At 46.0% G+C, this 19825-nt stretch overlaps 1 protein-coding gene across 4 annotated transcripts in view; it reads left to right on the top strand.

The window, feature by feature from the left end:
* Window positions 1–19825, top strand: part of XG (Xg glycoprotein (Xg blood group)) — a 61791-nt gene that overhangs the window by 32910 nt on the left and 9056 nt on the right. The window contains exons 5-8 of one of the 4 annotated variants that reach the window (XM_055267119.2): window positions 1371–1433; window positions 7454–7522; window positions 10188–10238; window positions 19124–19168. In XM_055267119.2, the coding sequence (XP_055123094.1) occupies window positions 1371–1433; window positions 7454–7522; window positions 10188–10238; window positions 19124–19168 (228 nt within the window). Of the gene's footprint in view, window positions 1–1370; window positions 1437–7453; window positions 7523–10187; window positions 10239–19123; window positions 19169–19825 lie in introns of all 4 variants that reach the window. The other 3 variants (XM_063635177.1, XM_055267120.2, XM_055267121.1) reach the window with 3 other exon arrangements.

The following is a 19825-nucleotide window of genomic DNA, read 5'->3' on the forward strand; positions in this document are numbered from 1 at the left end:
ATAAAATGGGTACAGAAAATAAAGTTTCTAGTCCAGCGACAAAAAGGTGCTGAAGATACAGACTCATGTTGTGCAAAGAGCTTGCACTGATTATTTCATTTCGGCTGCTTGAATAGGGTCGAAGGACATTTAAGCTGAGACAGGAGGGATGAGCTAATTAATGCTTTTCCAGATGACAAATGGATTCTTCAAATATTTAGGGAGTGTGTAAAGTGTTGGACAGGGAACAGGAGGGGTCATGACAGAAGGAATGTCACCTGCAAAAGTCCTGGGGCAGGGCTGGGCACGGTGGCTCATGCCTGTAATCCCAGCACTTTGGGAGGCCGAGGTGGGCAGATCACCTGAGGTCAGAAATTCAGGACCAGGCTGGGCAACATAGTGAAATCCCATCTCTACTAAAAATACAAAAATTGGCCAGGCGTGGTGGCACACACCTGTAATCTCAGCTACTCGGGAGGCTGAGGCAGGAGAATTGTTTGACCAGGAGGCAGAGGTTGCCGTGAGCTGAGATCGCGCCACTGCACTCCAGCCTGGGCAACACAAGCGAAACTCCATCTTAAAAAAAAAAAAAAGTCCTAGGGCAGAAAGCTCATGGTAAACTTGAGGAACATGCAAAAGTCATTGCAAAAAGTTTTCAGAAATTCAAATGAAGCCCGGCTCAGTGTGGCTCATGGCTGTGATGATTCCAGCTCTTTGGGAAGGCAAGACAGGACGATTACTTGAGAACAGGAATTTGACACCAGCCTGGGCAACATAGCAAGACCTTGTCTCTATGCAAATTTTTAAAATTAGCCAACTATGGTGGTGTGCACCTGTAGTCTGAGCTACCTGGGTGGTTGAGGTGGGAGGATTGTTTGAGCCTATGAACTCGAGGCTGCAGGGAGCTATGATTGCACCACTGCACTCCAGCCTGGGCAACAGAGCAAGACCCTGTCTCAAAACAGCAACAACACAAATTCAAATGAAAGGGTGTAACTCAAGCAAGATGGAAATACAACACACTATCAAAAGGTCAGATGTTTCATCCTAACATTTGTAGAAGTGACTGACTTCTGTAAATGGTGCTGGCATTTGTAGTAGCCCTAAACAGGGAAAGGGCAACAACATACTTTCTGCCCCGTTAATTTCGGAGAGCCCTGGATTTCTTGCGAAAGCACCAGTGGTGTAAGTTTAGGGTACAAAAATGAAAGTTTTTTTTTTTAATTGTAAGCTCTGAGGTGGTATTATGAATATTGTCTACATGATTAATAAGCTCCGTCAAAGCAATGGGCAGTTACACCTTTTCTATACTTCGGCATTCTTATTTATAGATGGCATCTACCTGAAAGATGTCCTTATTTTTCTGAAATCATCCTGTTGTTTTCCAACAGATATCTACCCAAGGCCGAAGCCACGCCCTCAACCCCAGCCTGGCGATTCCGGCAACAGTGGAGGTAGTGAGTATTTATTTATTTATTTTTATTTTATTTTATTTTATTTTATTTTACTATTTTATTTGATTCTGTTATTTTACTATTTTATTTTATTGTTTATTTTGGAGACAGGGTCTCGCTCTGTTGCCCTGGCCGGAGTGAAGTGATGTAATTGCAGCCTCGAACTCCTGGGCTCAAGCAATCTTCCTCCCTCAGCCTTTCAAGTAGTTAGGACTACAGATGTACAACACCTATATCTCACCACCTATATCTCACCACCTGTATCTCACCACCTATATCTCACCACCTATATCTCACCACCTGTATCTCACCACCTATATCTCACCACCTGTGTCTCACCACCTGTATCTCACCACCTGTATCTCACCACCTATATCTCACCACCTATATCTCACCACCTGTATCTCACCACCTATATCTCACCACCTATATCTCACCACCTGTATCTCACCACCTATATCTCACCACCTATATCTCACCACCTATATCTCACCACCTAGATGTCACCACCTGTATCTCACCACCTGTATCTCACCACCTGTATCTCACCACCTATATCTCACCACCTATGTCTCACCACCTGTATCTCACCACCTATATCTCACCACCTGTATCTCACCACCTGTATCTCACCACCTAGATTTCACCACCTATATCTCACCACCTGTATCTCACCACCTATATCTCACCACCTGTATCTCACCACCTATATCTCACCACCTAGATCTCACCACCTAGATTTCACCACCTGTATCTCACCACCTAGATTTCACCACCTGTATCTCACCATCTGTATCTCACCACCTGTATCTCACCACCTGTATCTCACCACCTATATCTCACCACCTGTATCTCACCACCTAGATTTCACCACCTATATCTCACCACCTGTATCTCACCACCTGTATCTCACCACCTGTATCTCACCACCTATATCTCACCACCTGTATCTCACCACCTGTATCTCACCACCTGTATCTCACCACCTATATTTCACCACCTATATCTCACCACCTGTATCTCACCACCTATATCTCACCACCTATATCTCACCACCTGTATCTCACCACCTATATCTCACCACCTGTATCTCACCACCTATATCTCACCACCTGTATCTCACCACCTATATCTCACCACCTATATCTCACCACCTGTATCTCACCACCTATATCTCACCACCTGTATCTCACCACCTATATCTCACCACCTATATCTCACCACCTGTATCTCACCACCTATATCTCACCACCTGTATCTCACCACCTGTATCTCACCACCTGTATCTCACCACCTAGATTTCACCACCTATATCTCACCACCTGTATCTCACCACCTATATCTCACCACCTGTGTCTCACCACCTATATCTCACCACCTATATCTCACCACCTGTATCTCACCACCTATATCTCACCACCTGTGTCTCACCACCTATATCTCACCACCTATATCTCACCACCTGTATCTCACCACCTATATCTCACCACCTGTATCTCACCACCTGTATCTCACCACCTATATTTCACCACCTATATTGGCTAGATTTCAAACTTTTTGCAGAGACAGGATCTTGCTGTGTTGTTCAGGCTATTCTTGAACTCCTGGCCTCAAGCAATCCTCTGCCTCAGCCTCCCAAAATGCTGGGATTACAGGCACCAGCTATTGTGGCCCAGCCTGGTAATCAGTATTAACATCCATTTTAGAAGTGTCTGGGGCCAGGCACAGTGGCTCATGCCTGTAATCCCAGCACTTTGGGAAGCCGAGGTGGGCGGATCACTTGAGGTCAGGAGTTTGACACCAGCCTGGGCAATCTGATGAAACCCTGTCTCTACTAAGAATACAAAAATTCGCCGGGCGTGGTGGCACGTGCCTGTAATCCAGCTACTCAGGAGGATGAAGCAGGAGAATCGCTTGAACCCAGGAGGCAGAGGTTGCAGTGAGCTGAGATCATGCCGCAGCACTCCAGCCTGGGAGACAGAGCGAGACCCTGTCTCAAAAGGAAAAAAAAAAAAAAAAAAAAAAAAAGAAGTGCTTCACGCCTGTAATCCTGGCACTTTGGGAGGCCGAGGTCTCCTCAGGCAGATCACCTGAGGTCAGGAGTTTGAGACCAGCGGCCAACATGGTGAACCCCTGTTTCTACTAAAAATACAAAATTAGCTGGGCAGAGTGACGCGTGCCTGTAATCCCAGCTACCGGGAAGGCTGAGGCAGGAGAATCGCTTGAACCCAGGAGGCGGAGGTTGCCTTGAGCCAAGATTGTGCCAATGCACTCCAGCCTAGGTGATAGAGTGAGACTCTGTCTCAAAAAAAGGAGGGGGGGTGGTTGGATACAAGTATTATTTAATGACTTAAAAATTCTCATCTCCATGGTGAAAGACCAGTTGCTTTTGAAATGCACAGACATTGTTTTGCGGAGTTCAGTTCTGCTATCCACCAGCACCTGGGGGTTACATTTAGTTGATAGTAAATAAATTTAAATGTTTTTGATGACATTGACTGAAAAATACCATGCACCCTAAGACCTTTCAAGTTATGATGGAGGAAGGCAATTTTTTCTGTTTTTTTTTTTTTTTGTTGGTCTGTGTTCTACTCACTTATTCTTCCCTCTGCAAGAGTTATCTGGGGCCACTTTGCCTGTGTTCCTACAGCACTTCCCATCTCCGCCTTGGCAACTGTGTGTCATGGACGTGAGACACTCAGGAAAGAGATGCTGGTCTATAAAGTTGGAAGAGTCTCAGCGATTCCATTGGTGGGGCAAATATGTGCAGATTGGGGAAGCTAAGATACACTGGGTGTCTTCCTCTCTCTACCTGCCTTAACCATTGGGAGTTCCCCTGATTCTGATTGTTTCAGGATGTTGCTTGGATGTTGTCATATTCCTAGGGTTCAAGGCACTCTTCGTGAAATCCAAGGAAACAAGCTTTGGGTATGTCCCAGTGCCTTTTCCCTTGGGTCTTGCAACTGAAGAATTGTGTTTCCTCCCTAGAAAAACTAACACACTTTTGCCCACTCACCCACCTCCGGCAAGTCTCCAAAACCACAACGTTGTATCCTAGCCTGTGTTCCCCCAGGAGGTGGTTCCTTCCTCTGCATTCCCGTACTCCATGCTACTTGATATGTTCTTACATGCAACGCCGTGCAGTTGTGTTTAGTTGATTCCTTTGAATTAGAATGAGAACTCTACATGGGCATGGATTTTTGCCTTTCATTCACTGCTGCATTCCCTAGTCTGGAAAGCTGTGCCTGGCACACAATGAGTCCTGGGTGAAGGTCAGTGAAGTCATTAATGCTTGAGTCCCAACAGGCAAACAGCTGGATTCCTGAATGAAAAACTTACCTCTGCATGCCTTCATCAGGGTGTATAGCTTCAGCTCCATTTCCTGGAACGCTCTACAATAGTTCTTCCTCCTCAAAAGTCTCTGGTCTTGTGATTCATAGCGTTCGTCCACCAAGACATGAACAAGGGATCTTTATGTCAGAGGTTCCCTGTTCAAAGTTGTTTTAGAGGCCAGGCGTGGTGGCTCATTCAGGTAATCCCAGCACTTTGGGAGGCCGAAGTGGAAAGACCCCTTGAGGTCAGGAGTTCGAGACCAGCCTGGCCAACATGGTGAAACTCCATCTTCATTAAAATACAAAAATTAGCCAGGCATGGTGGTGTGTACCTGTAATCACAACTACTTGAGAGGTTGAGGCAGGAGAATCACTTGAACCTGGGAGGCAGAGTTCAGTTGGAGTTGCAGTGAGCCGAGATCATGCCATTGCACTCCAGCCTGGGCGACAGAACGAGACTCCATCTCAAAAACAGTAAAAATAAAAAAGCTGTTTTAGGAAATATCTCTTTTTTATTATTATTTTTTTTGAGACAGGGACTTGCTTTGTTGCCTAGGCTGAAATGCAGTGGTGGGATCACAGCTCACTGCAGCCTCCACCTCCTGGGCTCAAGCAATCCTCCGACTTTAGCCTCCTGAATAGCTAGGACTACAGACACACAGCACTCCACCTGGCTAATTTTTTCTTTTTCTTTCTTTTTCTTTTTCTTTGTGTGTGTGTGTGTGTGTGCATGTGTGTGTGTTGGGACAGGGTTTCCCTCTGTTGCCCAGGCTGGTCACAAACTCCTGGCCTTAAGTGACCCTCCTGCCTTGACCTCTCAAAGTGCTGGGATTACAGATGTGAGCCACTGAACCTAGCCCTAGGAAACAGTCTCTTAAGCCAAGTGCAATGGCTCTTGAACTCCCCAGAGCCTCTGTGCATGCTACCTCGACTTCAGCTTCACAGATCTATGCCACTGTGGGATCAGATTAGGGGCACTCACTTACCTGCAGTCCCAAAGCTCTGGAGAGTCTGTGCTGAGGGAATGGTCCGTGCTAAAGCAAAGCAGAACAACCACTCTGCCTTTTGTATTTTATACTTTTTTTTTTTTGAAACAGGGTCTCTCTGTGTCACTCAGGCTGGAACGCAGTGGTGTGATCATAGCTAACTGCAGCCTCCAGTTCCTGGGCTCAAGTGATCCTCCTGGCAGATGGGACTACAGGCGCACACCACCAAGCCCAGATAATTTTTTGTATTTTTTGTAGAGACGGGGAATCTCACTATGTTGCCCAGACTGGTCTCCAACTCCTGGCCTCAAGCAATCCTCCCGCCTCCACCTCCCAAAGTGCTGGGTTGCACCCAGCTTGCATTTCACATGTTTAATAAACCCAATCAGCATGTTTCCTACCCCCCAGAGTGACAATGGTGCACATTAGCATGGATTTCTTATAGATCAAGACCAAAGACCTAATTACTTATCTATAGACCAATCTTGGAGAGGAAAGGCAGACTCCAAGGCTTAATTCGGGGTCCAGGAACCATAGAAGGAAGGTCTCCTTGGATCTCATTTGAGCCTGAAGTAGCTCAGTCTATGACAGACACCGTCAGAGGGCAGAGGCACAGGTGAACGCGGCAGTCGGAACTTTGTCAGGGCAGCAAAAGACGTCTTAGGAAATGAGGCTTGCAAAGCAGCCTTGGGTTATTGAGAAAGCTCTCTCACGGTGGATTCTCAGGGCTCTGGGATCTTCTGTCTTGCAGGTGCCTCTTTGTTTTTTGGGAGGAAGCAGGTAGGTCTCGTGTCAGGGCAGTAAGGAGCAGTAACGAATGGATGAAACAAATCTATTGGGGTGGGTAGTGGCTGTGCTCTGGGGAGCCGAGAGAGAGACAGGGAGATGGTGCTGGTTTCAGACAAGATAGTTGAGCAGGAACTTGAAAGAGAAAAGGGGAGTGGATTGTGGGGACCTGAGGAGCTGGAATTCTCCCTGGGGAATCGGCCACTGCCAACGTGAGGGGTGGGGTTAGGAGCATGCGTATGGTGATGGAGAAGCCTGGGGGAGGTGCCTGGTTGATGGGGCAACAGGAGCCATAGGGAGAGAAGGAAAAGCCCGGAGTCTCCTTCCGGGCTTGCTTAATGACTAGGAGGGGCAGGATATGAGATGATGTTGGAGGATTCTGAGCAGGGGATGGGCCTAGGTGGGAGGCGGGGCAGAAGGAGAGCTGGACGAGGACATGGTGAGAGGTGATGCTGGCTCATCCAGGAAGGACGGCCAGGAAGGAAGCAGAGGGAAAGGGGCATGCAAAGGTCCAGAGGCAGGAGCAACGGGGAACATCCAGGGAAGGAGGGAAAGGCAGGGAATTTGGAGACGGGACGCCCTGAGAGAGGGATCCAGGCAGCAGGCAGACACCACAGCCTGAGCTTCACCCCAGCTCACGGTTGGCCCTGGGAGGGCTTTGAGCAGAAGAGGGGCAAACATCAGCATTATGAGGCCACACTGCAGACGTTCTGGGCCCTGCACACGCCTCCTTGCAGGCAAGGCGGCCAGCCCACAAGGTAATTTAATTCCTGGTGCCTGTGGGCGTCCTGCAAAGAGCCAGTTGGCATTGGAACGCTCTTCTCCAAAACCTGTCCCAGTGCCCCCAGCGCAGACCTGGTGTGAAGGGGACCTTTGGAGAGGTCGCACTAGCAATGCCGTGTGCTCTGCCCCACAGGTTACTTCAATGATGTGGACCGTGATGACGGACGCTACCCGCCCAGGCCCAGGCCGCGGCCGCCTGCAGGTAGGTGTCGAGCCTCTCCAGATGCGACACACTGAACTTGCACAGAGAGGGCGGGATGAGAGGCTTGAGGTTGGGGCAAAGTTGGTGACGAGTAGACGATAAGCCGGTGCAAGGGCAGGGGATGACAGAGAAGGCCCCGTGGCCGCATCAGTGGGGTTTGTGGTCTGGGCATCTGTCCGCCTCTCCAGGCTAGTGGACTGGATGGAAACAAAATGAACAGGTAGAACTGGAGGGTCCACTGAAACACTTGCGGTCATTTCTGTTTAGACTTGTATATGTGTAAGTGTGGGTGTATATGTGCAGACACACCTTTATATATCTGCATGCTTATCAATCTTCATTTGTCTGTATATAAATGTTTATGTATCTTTTATGTTTGTGTGTATGTATGCTTTTAAATATATATAAATACATTTACACATGTAGGTATGCGGTTTTTTTCATGTGTGTATATACATGCTTTTGTATATATACACTACGTGGATACCTTTCTATGTTTTTATATATGTATATTCCTGAATTTATATATATCCTTATATATATCTTTACATAGGTACATGTTTTATATGTGTATATATATCTTTATATTTACATGCAGATATATGCTTTTTATATATATTTATGTATTTATATGTATATCTTTTAATATATCTTTTAAATATCTTCATGTATATCTTTAAATATATATACATTTTATATACATTTTTATATTTTATGTGTGTGTTATATAAATATATATCTTTACACATATAATTAAATATATGCCTTTATTTATATACATCTTTATATATGTACATATATACCTTTATGTGTATGTGCTTTTATCTATATATGTATATATTTATATATACACTTTTATATATACGTATGTATATATCTTTATATGTGTGTATAAATGCCTTTATATATGTACACATATACCTTTATGTGTATATACTTTTATATGTGTTATATATGTACACACAACTTTATATACACATGTGTATATATCTTTATATAGGTATATAAATGTCTTTATATATGTATATACATATCTTTTTTTTTTTTTTTTTTGAGACGGAGTCTCGCTCTGTCGCCCAGGCTGGAGTGCAGTGGCATGATTTTGGCTCACTGCAACCTCTGCCTCCCGGGTTCAAGTGATGCTCTGCCTCAGCCTCCTGAGTAGCTGGGATTACAGGCGCCTGCCAGCACGGCTGGCTAACTTTTGTATTTTTAGTAGAGACGGGGTTTCACCATTTTGGCCAGGCTGGTCCTGAACTCCTGACCTCGTGATCCACCTGCCTCAGCCTCCCAAAGTCTTGGGATTACAGGCGTGAGCCACTGCACCTGGTCTATATGTGTATCTTTTAATGTATCTTTATATATATCTTTAATATATCTTTATATACATATACATTTTATATACATTTTTATATTTTATGTATATATTATATAAATATATATATTTATACATATATAATTATATACCTTTATTTATATATATCTTTATATGTACATATATACCTATATATGCTTTTATATATGTATGTGTACATTTATAGATACACTTTTATATATGCATATGTATATGTCTTTATGTGTATAAATATCTTCATAAATATATTTATATATCTATATATAACCTTTATATATGTATAAATATCTTATATAAGTATATATTTTATATGTATATATGCATTATTTGTATAAACACATATTTGTAGATGTCTTTCCATATATATGCATATATAGCTTACATATGTTTCTATACTGTTATATATATGTGTATACCTTTACATATGTATGCATACTGTTTTATATATGTGTATATAGGTCCCTTCATGTATATATGTATATACATTTAGGTATATGTGTGTGTGTGTTTGTGTGTGTGTGTATATATATACGCCTTTATATATGTACATATATCTTTATACACACAGACATATATAAACACTTCTAATATAAAGTTTTCTCTATAATTGGAGGTGAATGTCTGCCAAGAATCTTTCATATAGAAATACAAGTACAGACAATAGGAGATAGAGATGCATGCAACATTGGGCTGAAGAGTGTGGTGTTTGAGGCTTTATCTTCAAGCATGTGAGGTTCCTGGCCTGTTTAGTTCTGCGATTTTATTTTAGAAGACATAAAGGACTTGTCCCAGATATTTTGCAAAGCTGGATCTGCATCTTTCGGACAACCAGATTGCATCCAGTCATCTTTTCTGCCGTGTTTACTTGCAATAAATAAAGAGCACTGTCTTAGAATTTATTACAGTAACAATCAGGAATAAACTAAAAATTACTAGTTATTTTTGAAAGGAGAAACTGAGAACATTTACAATTGAGACCATCTGCTGGAAGGTCCTCCTAATCTGGTGTCGGGGTGGCTGATCTCATATCAGTTTCTCGGCAGGAAGCGGGTGCGCCTGCGTGAATTTGGAGTCCCCAGGGTGAATGTTAGTCCTGTGATGGCGAAGTGTTTTTATAGCTAGAGCTCAGTGTTGGCACGAGTTTTCCCACCCTTGACTCTCCCCTGCTTGTCACTCTTTGGAGCTCTCTTGGCAGTGACACGTTCACACGACTTGTTGCCATTCCCAATGAGCTGGACAGACCAACACCTGCAGGAAACCCCACGCTCGGACACCTGAACATCCCTCAACTCTACCTTCTCTGTCTAACAGGAGGTGGCGGCGGTGGCTACTCCAGTTATGACAACTCCGACAACACGCACGGTACGCCTACATCTGGGCACGCGGTGGTGGGTGGAGGGTGGAGGGGTCGTCTTTCTAGGGCTCCCGGTTGCACTCTGCCCTGGGCCTTCTACCTGGAGTCTTCGGTGAGGGGGGTGCTGTGTGCTGTGCTGGTGCCTGGTCTTCTGAGAACCCGTCTGTGCTGGGCCGTTCCGCTTCTGTTCCCCAGGAGGGTGGGTGCAGCCACACATACACACACGCATACACACACACACACACCTTTGTTTAGATAAAAGTAAACAGAGCAAAGAACTATACAACTAATTAGAGAGAGAGAGCATCCAACAAACTGGAAATTCTTTAGGGGCGCAGCTCGCTTGCTTCAAACAGTATAGAAAACACTTTCAATGGCTGGGCGCGGTGGCTCATGCCTGTAATCCCAGCACTTGGGGAGGCTGAGGTGGGAGGAGTGCTCGAGCCCAGGAGTTTGAGACCAGCCTGGACAACACGGAAAAACACTGTCTCTACAAAAGATACATATATATACAAAAATTAGCCAGGCGTGGTGGCACGTGCCTGTAGTTCCAGCTACTCAGGGGGCAGATGTAGGAGGATCACTTGAGCCCGGGAGGGTCGAGGCTTCAGTGAGCAGAGAGAGAGAAGATCGTGCCACTGCACTCCAGCTTGGGTGACAGACTGAGATCCTGTCTCAAAGAAAAAGAAAAGAAAAGAAAAAAAAGGTTGATTTTAAACCATTATCTCCATTTTAACATTTTCCCTTTGTTAAGAGTTTTGCACACCTTCAATGAACTGAGTAACCATCTTTTCTTTTCTTTTTTTCTTTTTTTTTTTTGAGACAGAGTTTCACTTGTTGCCCAGGCTGGAGTGCAGTGGTACCATCTCTGCTCACTGCAACCTTGGCCTCCCGGGTTCAAGTGATTCTCCTGCCTCAACCTCCCAAGTAGCTGGGATTACAGGCATATGCCACTACACCAGGCTAATTTTTTTTTTTGTTTGTTTTTTTTTTTTGAGACGGAGTCTCGCTCTGTCACCCAGGCTGGAGCGCAGTGGTGCAATCTCAGCTCACTGCAAGCTCCACCTCCCGGGTTCACGCCATTCTCCTGCCTTAGCCTCCCGAGTAGCTGGGACTACAGGCGCCCGCCACCACGCCCGGCTAATTTTTTGTATTTTCAGTAGAGATGGGGTTTCACTATGTTAGCCAGGATGGTCTTGATCTCCTGACCTCGTGATCCACCCGCCTCGGCCTCCCAAAGTGCTGGGATTACAGGCTTGAGCCACCGCGCCCGGCCTATTTTTTGTTTTTTTTAGTAGAGACAGGGTTTCACTATGTTGGTCAGATTGGTCTCGAACTCCTGACCTCAGGTGATCCATCTGCCTCAGCCTCCCAAAGTGCTGGGATTACAGGCATGAGCCACTACGCCTGGCTAATTTTTGTATTTTTAGTACAGACGGGGTTTCACCATGTTGGTCAGGCTGGTCTTGAACTCCTGACCTCAGGTGATCCGCCCTCTTCAGCCTCCCATATTGCTGGGATTACAGACGTGAGCCACCGCGCCCGGCCTTGAGTAACCATCTTTTTGGTTAAAACTAATATGTGCCAAGAGCTCTGGCAATGTGGGAAGTACCTTTTTTCTTTCTTTTTTTTTTTTTTAGATATGGTCTCATTAGGCTTTGTGAGAGCCAAGGCTTTTGGCCTCCTAAGTTTTCTCTGAATCACTGACATGAGGCAGCTTAATTAATAGGAGAAAAAGCGTATAAATGTGTCGAGTGGATATACACGCAAACCTTCAGAACCAAGACTCAACCACCAATGGGATGCAAAAGCTTATAGACCATCTTTTTTAACTTTGATGTTAGGTTCAGGGGTCCTTGTGTAGGGGTGTTGTATAGGTAACTTGTTTGTCACAGGTGTACGCATTATGTCATCACCCAGGTAATAAGCATAGTACTTGATAGGTAGTTTTTCCATCCTCACTCTCCTCCCACCCTCTGCCCTCGAGCAGGCCCTGGTGCCTGGTGTTCCCTTCTTTGTGTCCATGTTGTCAGTCGAGAAAAATGACGAGACGAGTGTAAAAGACTTATTTGCCAAAGTTAAGGTTAAGGACGCGCACCCAGGAGACAGGTCTGTGCTCTTCTCCGAAGATGATTTTGAAGGCTCCAAATTTAAAGGGGAAAGGGTGGGGGAAATTGAGAAGTACATAATTTTCATGGAAGAGGGGGGTAGGGAAAAATAGTTATTCATGCTTTGGTCTGGCTCAGTGAATCTGTGTTTTTTTACATATGATGGCATAGACAAATGGGGCAGAGGGAAAATGCAGGGAATCTTCATGTTGCATAAGATAATCTGGACAAAATGGGGCAGGGGAGCAATCACATATGATTTGTGTCTGCTGGGCGGGGGCGACAGCAAAGCTATCGATTTGCATATTGTCATGGTGAAATCTTCACAGCTCACTGGGATTTTCCTTGTGGGCAAAATATGGGGGAGACGTGTAGCTTTTCATTTTGTAGCCATTTTATTTAGGAACCAAAAGGGGAGGCAGGTTTGTGTGACCCAGTTCCCAGCTTGATTTTTCCCTTTGACTAAATGAGTTCAGGATCACAAAATTTAATTTCCTTTCACAATGCGTACTCCGTGTTTAGCTCCCACTTGTAAATGAGAACACATGGTATTCGGTTTTCTGTTCCTGCATTAGTTTGCTTAGGAGAATGGCCACCAGCTCGATCCGTGTTGCTGCAAAGGACATGATCTTGTTCTTTTTTATGGCTGTGTAATATTCCACAATGTATATGGGCCACATTTTCCTTATCCAGTCTACCATTGATGGGAACCTAGGTTGATTCCATGTGTTTGCTGTTTGAGTTTGCTATTTGCTGTTCTTTGCAGGAAGAATGTGGGCTCAGAGCATGGCCCAAAATAGGTGATGTTGGTAAAGCAGGTTTAATGGGTGGCAAGCCAGGTGATAAGAGGGAGACAGGAAGAGGCTGCCTAGCAAGGGGGTCCTTGTTATGCAGATGAAGGTTCCCAGGTAGCAGCGCTCAGAGACCACCATGGTAAGTGTTTCTTTTCAGACCTGTAAAGGTGTCAGAGTCTCAGTTTCTCTCTCCTACATCCAAGAAAAGCTTAGAAAGGGAAGGCCTGGCTGCAACAGCAAAGATCCTCTACAGATGCCAATTTCCCCACCTCAGTCTGCTGGCTCTGGAGCGGCAATTTCAAAATAAGGCAAAGCAATATATTTTGGAGTAAAATATTTTGATGTCCATCATCTTCGTTACCTCGGAAGCGAGTGTTGTCATCAGATCCATTTAACAAAATGAAAGCAATGCATGACGCTCGACTGTCCACTTCAAAGGAGCAATAGCTGTGGCCCTATAGGTAGCCCATCCTCAGAACTCACTCCCTATGACACAGACAAGCTTCAGGATGGGAGGGGGCTCATGACAAGGTGCTCATTACCTGGGGTCAAGAACTGTCCACTTTTGGCCAGGCATGGTGGCCCACACCTGTAATCCCAGCACTTTAGGAGGCCAAGGTGGGTGGATCACTTGAGTTCAAGAGTTCAAGACCAGCCTGGGCAAAATAGCGAAACCTTGTCTCTACAAAAAAATACAAAAATTAGCTGGGCATGGAAGTGTGCGCCTGTGGTCCCAGCTACTCGGGAGGTTGAAGTGACCCTGGAAGTTTGAAGCCGCAGTGAACCACGATAGCACTACTACCTTCCAGCCTGGGCCATGCAGTGAGACCCTGTCTCAAAAAAAAAAAAAAAAAAAAGAACACCAAAAAAGAATTGACCACCTTCAACTCAATGTACTATGAGTTCCTTCCACCATCTTTCTGTAACTACCTAAGGGGTTCCCCCTACCTACTACCTAGATAGACCTGATTTATTAAGACGGGAATTGCAATAGAGAAAGAGTTTAATTCACACAGAGCTGACTGAATGGGAGCCTGCGAAGCAGCTATGCTGTCTGGGGTACATACCTGGGGTTCGTTGTTGCATGCTGAGAAAGAATTCAGGACACAGACACATGTGGTTGGGTTAAGGAGTTGAAAGTTTAATAGACAGAAGAAAGGAGAGAGGAGAGCAGCTCCTTGCAAGAGAGAGAGGGAGAGACAGAAAGAGAGAGAGAGAGAGAAAGAGAAAAGTCTGAAAAAGTCAGAAGGTTGTGGACCGCAGCAGCTTTTATAGGCAGGCTGGAGGAGGCGGTGTCTGATTTACATAGGGCTTACAGATTGGTTTGATCAGGTATGACTTCAACATAGTGTGTGGGGAAGGCTGGTGGCCCCACCCTAATCTTGTTATGTAAATGGGCTTTCCAGTTGGTCAGTGCCATCTCGTCTGCTTCTTACTGTACACGGGGCTGACAAAGAGGAGGGAAGATGAAGCTGCCATCTGGAACGTGTCTAGGCCCTAGTTCCTGCTGGTATTCACCCATGCAAGCTCCTAGCTGGCTTGTCTGTGTCTGCAGCTCAACTTTGCAGGCTGCTCTTTGTTAGAAAATGATTTGGGGCTGCTTTTCCTTAAAAAGAAAAGCCTTACCAAGGACTCCCATACCCTTGCTATGTGCCTAAGTAATTAAGTAATTCCTTCTTAACTCCTATATCAACTGGAGTTTTTGCTTTTTTTTCTTTAAACAGGGTTTCATTTTGTTACCCAGGCTGAACTGCAGTGGTGAAATCATAGCTCACTACAGCCTCAACCTCTTGGGCTCAAGCGATCCTCCTGCCTCAGCCTCCTGTGTAGCTAGGACCACAGGTGTGTGCCACCACACCTGGCTAATTTTTTAACATTTTTTGTAGAGATGGGGTCTCACTATGTTGCCCAGGCTGGTCTTCAACTCCTGACCTCAAGTGCTTCTCCCACCTCAGCCTCCCAAAGAGCTGGGATTATGGGCATGAGCCACTGCACCTAGCCAAGACTGGAGTTTTATGACTGAAATCAGCTTCCCCCAAAATTTGGACACTGGGCTTTTTAAAGTATAATTTGGCCGGTAGGAGACCCGGGCATGGGGAGTGCTGAGTGGTTGGTTGGAGGTGGAGTCACAGAGGATGGACATGGGTTCTTCTTGTCTTCTGTTCCTGTGTGGGACGGCAGAGCTGGCTGAGCCGCATCACCAGTCTGGGTGGCGCTGGCTGGTGCATCTCAATGAAGGGTTTAAAAAATAGCTCAACTTCAACCTTAGGTTTTACAACAGTGACGCCATCCCTAGGAGCAACTGAAGAGGTTTGGAATCTTGTGGCCTCCGGCTGCATGGCTCCTAACCTATTAATATAATTTCTAATCTTGTGACTAATTTGTTAGTCTTTCAAAGACAGTCTGATCCCCGGGGAAGAAGGGAGTTTGTTTCAGAAAAAGGCTGTTATCTTTGTTTGAATTAAGTTAGGCTGTAAATTCCTCCTATGGTTATCTGAGTCTGTGTCCAGGAATGAACAAGGGCAGTTTGAAGGCTACAGGCAGGATGCAGTCGGTTAGGTCAGATCTCTTTCACTGTCGTAATTTTCTCGCTGTTATAATTTTTGCAAAGGCGGTTTCAATTTAACTGAAAATGTGAGGCAAAGACCAAATTTAGTATTTTTACAGAAAGCCACTGGGAGTGGTTTTTTATTATTTTATTATTTATTTATTTAGAGACAGAGTCTCACTCTGTTGCCCAGGCTGGAGTGCAGTGGTGCAGTCATAGCTCACTGCAGCCTCAAACTCCTGGGCTCAAGCGATCCTCCCACCTCGGCCTCCCGAGGAGCTGGGGCTACAGGCAGACACCATCATACCCAGCTAAATTTTTAAAAAATGTTTTGTAGAGATAGGGTCTCACTGTTGTAACTGCCCAATGGGTTTACCTTGCCCCCTGCCTAGACAGGGTCGATTTATCAGGACAGAGGAATTGTAACGGAGAAAGAGTAATTCATGCAGAGCCAGCTGTGCCAGAGACCAGAGTTTTATTATTACTCAAATCAGTCTCCCCAGGCATTCAGGGTCCAGAGTTTTTAAAGATAATTTGGCGGGTAGGGGCTTGGGAAGTGGGGAGTGCTGATTGGTCAGGTTGCAGATGGAACCACAGGGGGTTGAAGTGAGGTTTTCTTGCTGTTTTCTGTTCCTGGGTGGAGGGCAGAACTGGTTGAGCCAGATTACTGGGCTGGGTGGTGTCAGCTGATCCATCCAGTTCAGGGTCTGCAAAATATCTCAAACACTGGGCTCACGTTTTACCACAGTGATGTTACCCCCAGGAGTAATTCGCAGAGGTTCAGACTCTTGAGCCAGAGGCTGCACGACCCCTAAACCATAATTTTTCTTTTCTTTTTTTTTTTTTCCGAGACAGAGTGTCACTCTGTTGCCCAGGCTGGAGTGCAGTGGCGTGATCTCGGCTCACTGCATCCTCTGCCTCCCTGGTTCAAGCAATTCTCCTGCCTCAGCCCCCCCAGTAGCTGGGACTACAGGCACCTGCCACCATGCCTGGCTAATTTTTGTATTTTTACTGGAGACGGGGTTTCACCATATTGTTCAGGCTGGTCTCGAGCTCCTGACCTCAAGCGATCCACCCTCATCGGCCTCCCAAAGTGCTGGGATTATAGGCGTGAGCCACCGCGCCCAGCCCTAAACTATAATTTCTAATCTTGTAGCTAATTTGTTAGTCCCACAAAGTCCAACTTGTCCCCAGGCAAGAAGGAGGTGTTTTCAGGAAATGGCTATGATCAGTTTTGTTTCAGAGTCAAACCATGAACTGAATTCCTTCCCCAAGTTAGTTTGGCCTATACCCGGGAATGAACAAGGACAGCTTAAGGGTTAGAAGCAAGATGGAGTCAGTTAGGTCTGGCCTCTTTCACTGTCATCATTTCCTCAGTTACAATTTCTGCAAAGGTGGTTTCGCCATGTTGCCCAGGCTGGTCTTGAACTGGGCTCAAGCGATCCTCCTACCTTGGCCTCCATAAGTGCTGGGATTACAGGCCTGCACCACCACATCCAGCCCACCTTGGGGTGTGTTATATAAAGCGAGCCGTCCCCACACCCCTACAGCCTACGAATGAGCCTTTTCACCCCATGCACGATTCTCTGCAAATTCTCTCTGTAAGGAGCTATTCAGGACATGTGCTTTTGTTCTCTGGCATAGTCATCAGTTAGAAAGAAATGATTCAGCAAGTGGCTGCCCTGACAGCCCTGACCGTTTCCTGTTTTCCTGTGAAGTTAGTCTCGGGAGGTCTGCGCTGTGCCATTTTTGGGGAACCATTATCTGGCTCCGGAATGGATCAAAGCTTACTGGTCAGGGTGCTGCTGTATCCCTGGGGCAAAACTGCCGGAAAACAGCAGATAGCCCTGCGGTCTTTGGCAGGGCCAGGGCCCAGTGGAAGCAGCAGCTGGGCCAAGAACATCAGGCGTACATGAGGCACAGCCCAGTTTTGGGAGCATGACGCTTGTTTTTGAGGATGCCTCCGCTCCCCTTCCTGCCTGGACCCCTGCTCTCCAGCCCCCGCAGAGCCAGGCTGTGAGTCAGCGCTCGGATTAGCATTAGCATGGAGGTGCCGGCTGGGATGCAAGCCGCCGCCATGGGATGAGTCACGTGGCTTCTCCCTGAATCCCCAAAGGAGGCAGAGGGTGTTAGGCCTGTTCTGGCTTCATGCGGAGCACTGAGGGGTGAGGGCTGAACTTGGCTGGCCGCAGAGGGAAGCCCAAAGTCTGGCCTCTCTGCGGAGAGTGGGGAGAGAATGTTGCACTCATCATTTTTAAATACTAACGGACAAGTTTCTCTAACACCCAGTGTTTGAGTCTGCTAAGGCTGCCTTAGTAAATTACTAGAGTCAGGAGGGCTGAAGCAAAAGGGATTTCTTCTCCCACAGTCCTGGAGGCTGGAAGTCTGAGATCCAGGTGTGGGCAGGGCTGGTTCCTCCTGAGGCCTCCCTCCTGGGCTTGGAGACACCATCTTCCCCCTGCGTCCTCACAGGGTCGTCCCTCTGTGTGTGTCTGTGTCCTCATCCCCTCTTCTTATAAGGTCTGTAGTCCTATTGGATTAGGGCCCACCCTATGACCTCGTTTTATTTTAATCACCTCTCTAAAGACGTTGTGTTCAAATACAGTCACAGCCTGCGACCTGGGAATTTGGAGGGGGACATAGTTCAGCCCATAGAGCCCACTGTCCACACAACTCATTCCACTTCAAAATCAGCACAAAGCATTAGTTTTAAAAATCTCAAATCTGTATTTTTAAAAATTGCTCTTAACACATTAGAAAAATATAGAAAAACTTTTTTTGTTGTTTTTCTGAGACAAAATATCACTCTGTAGCCCAGCCTGGAGTGCAGGGACGTGATCATAGATCATTGCAGCCTCCACCTCCTAGGCTCAAGCAATCTTTTGCCTCAGTCTCCCAAGTAGTAGCTGAGACTACAGGTGCACATCACCACACCCAGCTATTTTTTTTTTTTAAGTAGAAACGGGGTCTCACTATGTTTCTCAGGCTGGGCTCCAACTGAGCTCAAGTGCTCTTACCGCCTTGGCCTCCCAAAGTGGTAGGATTACAGGTGTGAGCCACCACACCCAATCTGGAGGAACTCTTTTTTTTTTTTTAATGGGTTATGATTACTATTTATGGCCTGCGTTTTCATCTTATTCTCTTTTTTTAAACCATCATTTGCTGGCATTTTCTTTTATGCCCAAGAAAACACATTTGCCCATCTATGTCAGGCCTCCAGACCCTCAGGGATGTACATCTAACACACCTTCAGCCACCAGTGTAAACCGTAAACAGGGGCCAGATGGCACCTGTGCACCTTCCCTGGCCTTGGGAGAGCCATTGGAATCTCTGCAGCTTTTAAGAGCATCTTGCTTCAGGTTTGTGACCTGCTTGCTTCTGTAAGATCATGTAGACTTCCCGAGCACTGTCTAGCATTTCATGGTCTCTTTTCTATCCTGCAGGAAGAGGGGGCTATAGACCCAACTCTCGTTATGGAAATACTTATGGTAAAGGAATTATGTCTTACAGAATATGTGAGGCAAAACTGTCCATTTGCAAGTAACTAACACACTGTCTGCACTGATGGGAAGCTGATGCTTTTATCCAACGCACAACAACTAACTGGCCATTCGGGTCTCTAATTTGCATTTTCCTGGGTCATCCGTGCTGAGGGGAGATGCTGTGCATGCCCTGAGGACTTAATTCCTTGAAATGAACTATGGCCCACTTACAGGTGTTACTGGGTGCATGTGTGTGCACGTGTGTGTGTATGCATATGTGTTCACACACAGGTATGCTTGTGTGTATTGTGTGCACATGCATGTGTACATGTGCATGTGGATTTTTGTAATCATGTGCATAAGTGCATGTGGATTTCATGTGCACGTGTGCAAGTGTCTGTGTGCACACATGTGGATTGAGCGCATGCATGTTTGTGTATGTGCACAGATGTGTGCTTGTGGATTTTGCATGTGTGCATGTTTGTGCTTGGGTTGCATATGCATTGCATGTTTCCCATGTGTGTCCATTCACATGCATACATTTAGGAGTGTGCAAGCACATGTGTGCATGTGGATAGATGCAGGAGTGTGCATCTGGGTGTGCTCATGTGGTGCATGTGCATACTGCACGAATATATCATGTGCATCTGTGCATGTGGATTG

The sequence above is a fragment of the Symphalangus syndactylus genome, chromosome X, assembly GCF_028878055.3.
Source record: "Symphalangus syndactylus isolate Jambi chromosome X, NHGRI_mSymSyn1-v2.1_pri, whole genome shotgun sequence".
Lineage (NCBI taxonomy): Eukaryota > Metazoa > Chordata > Mammalia > Primates > Hylobatidae > Symphalangus > Symphalangus syndactylus.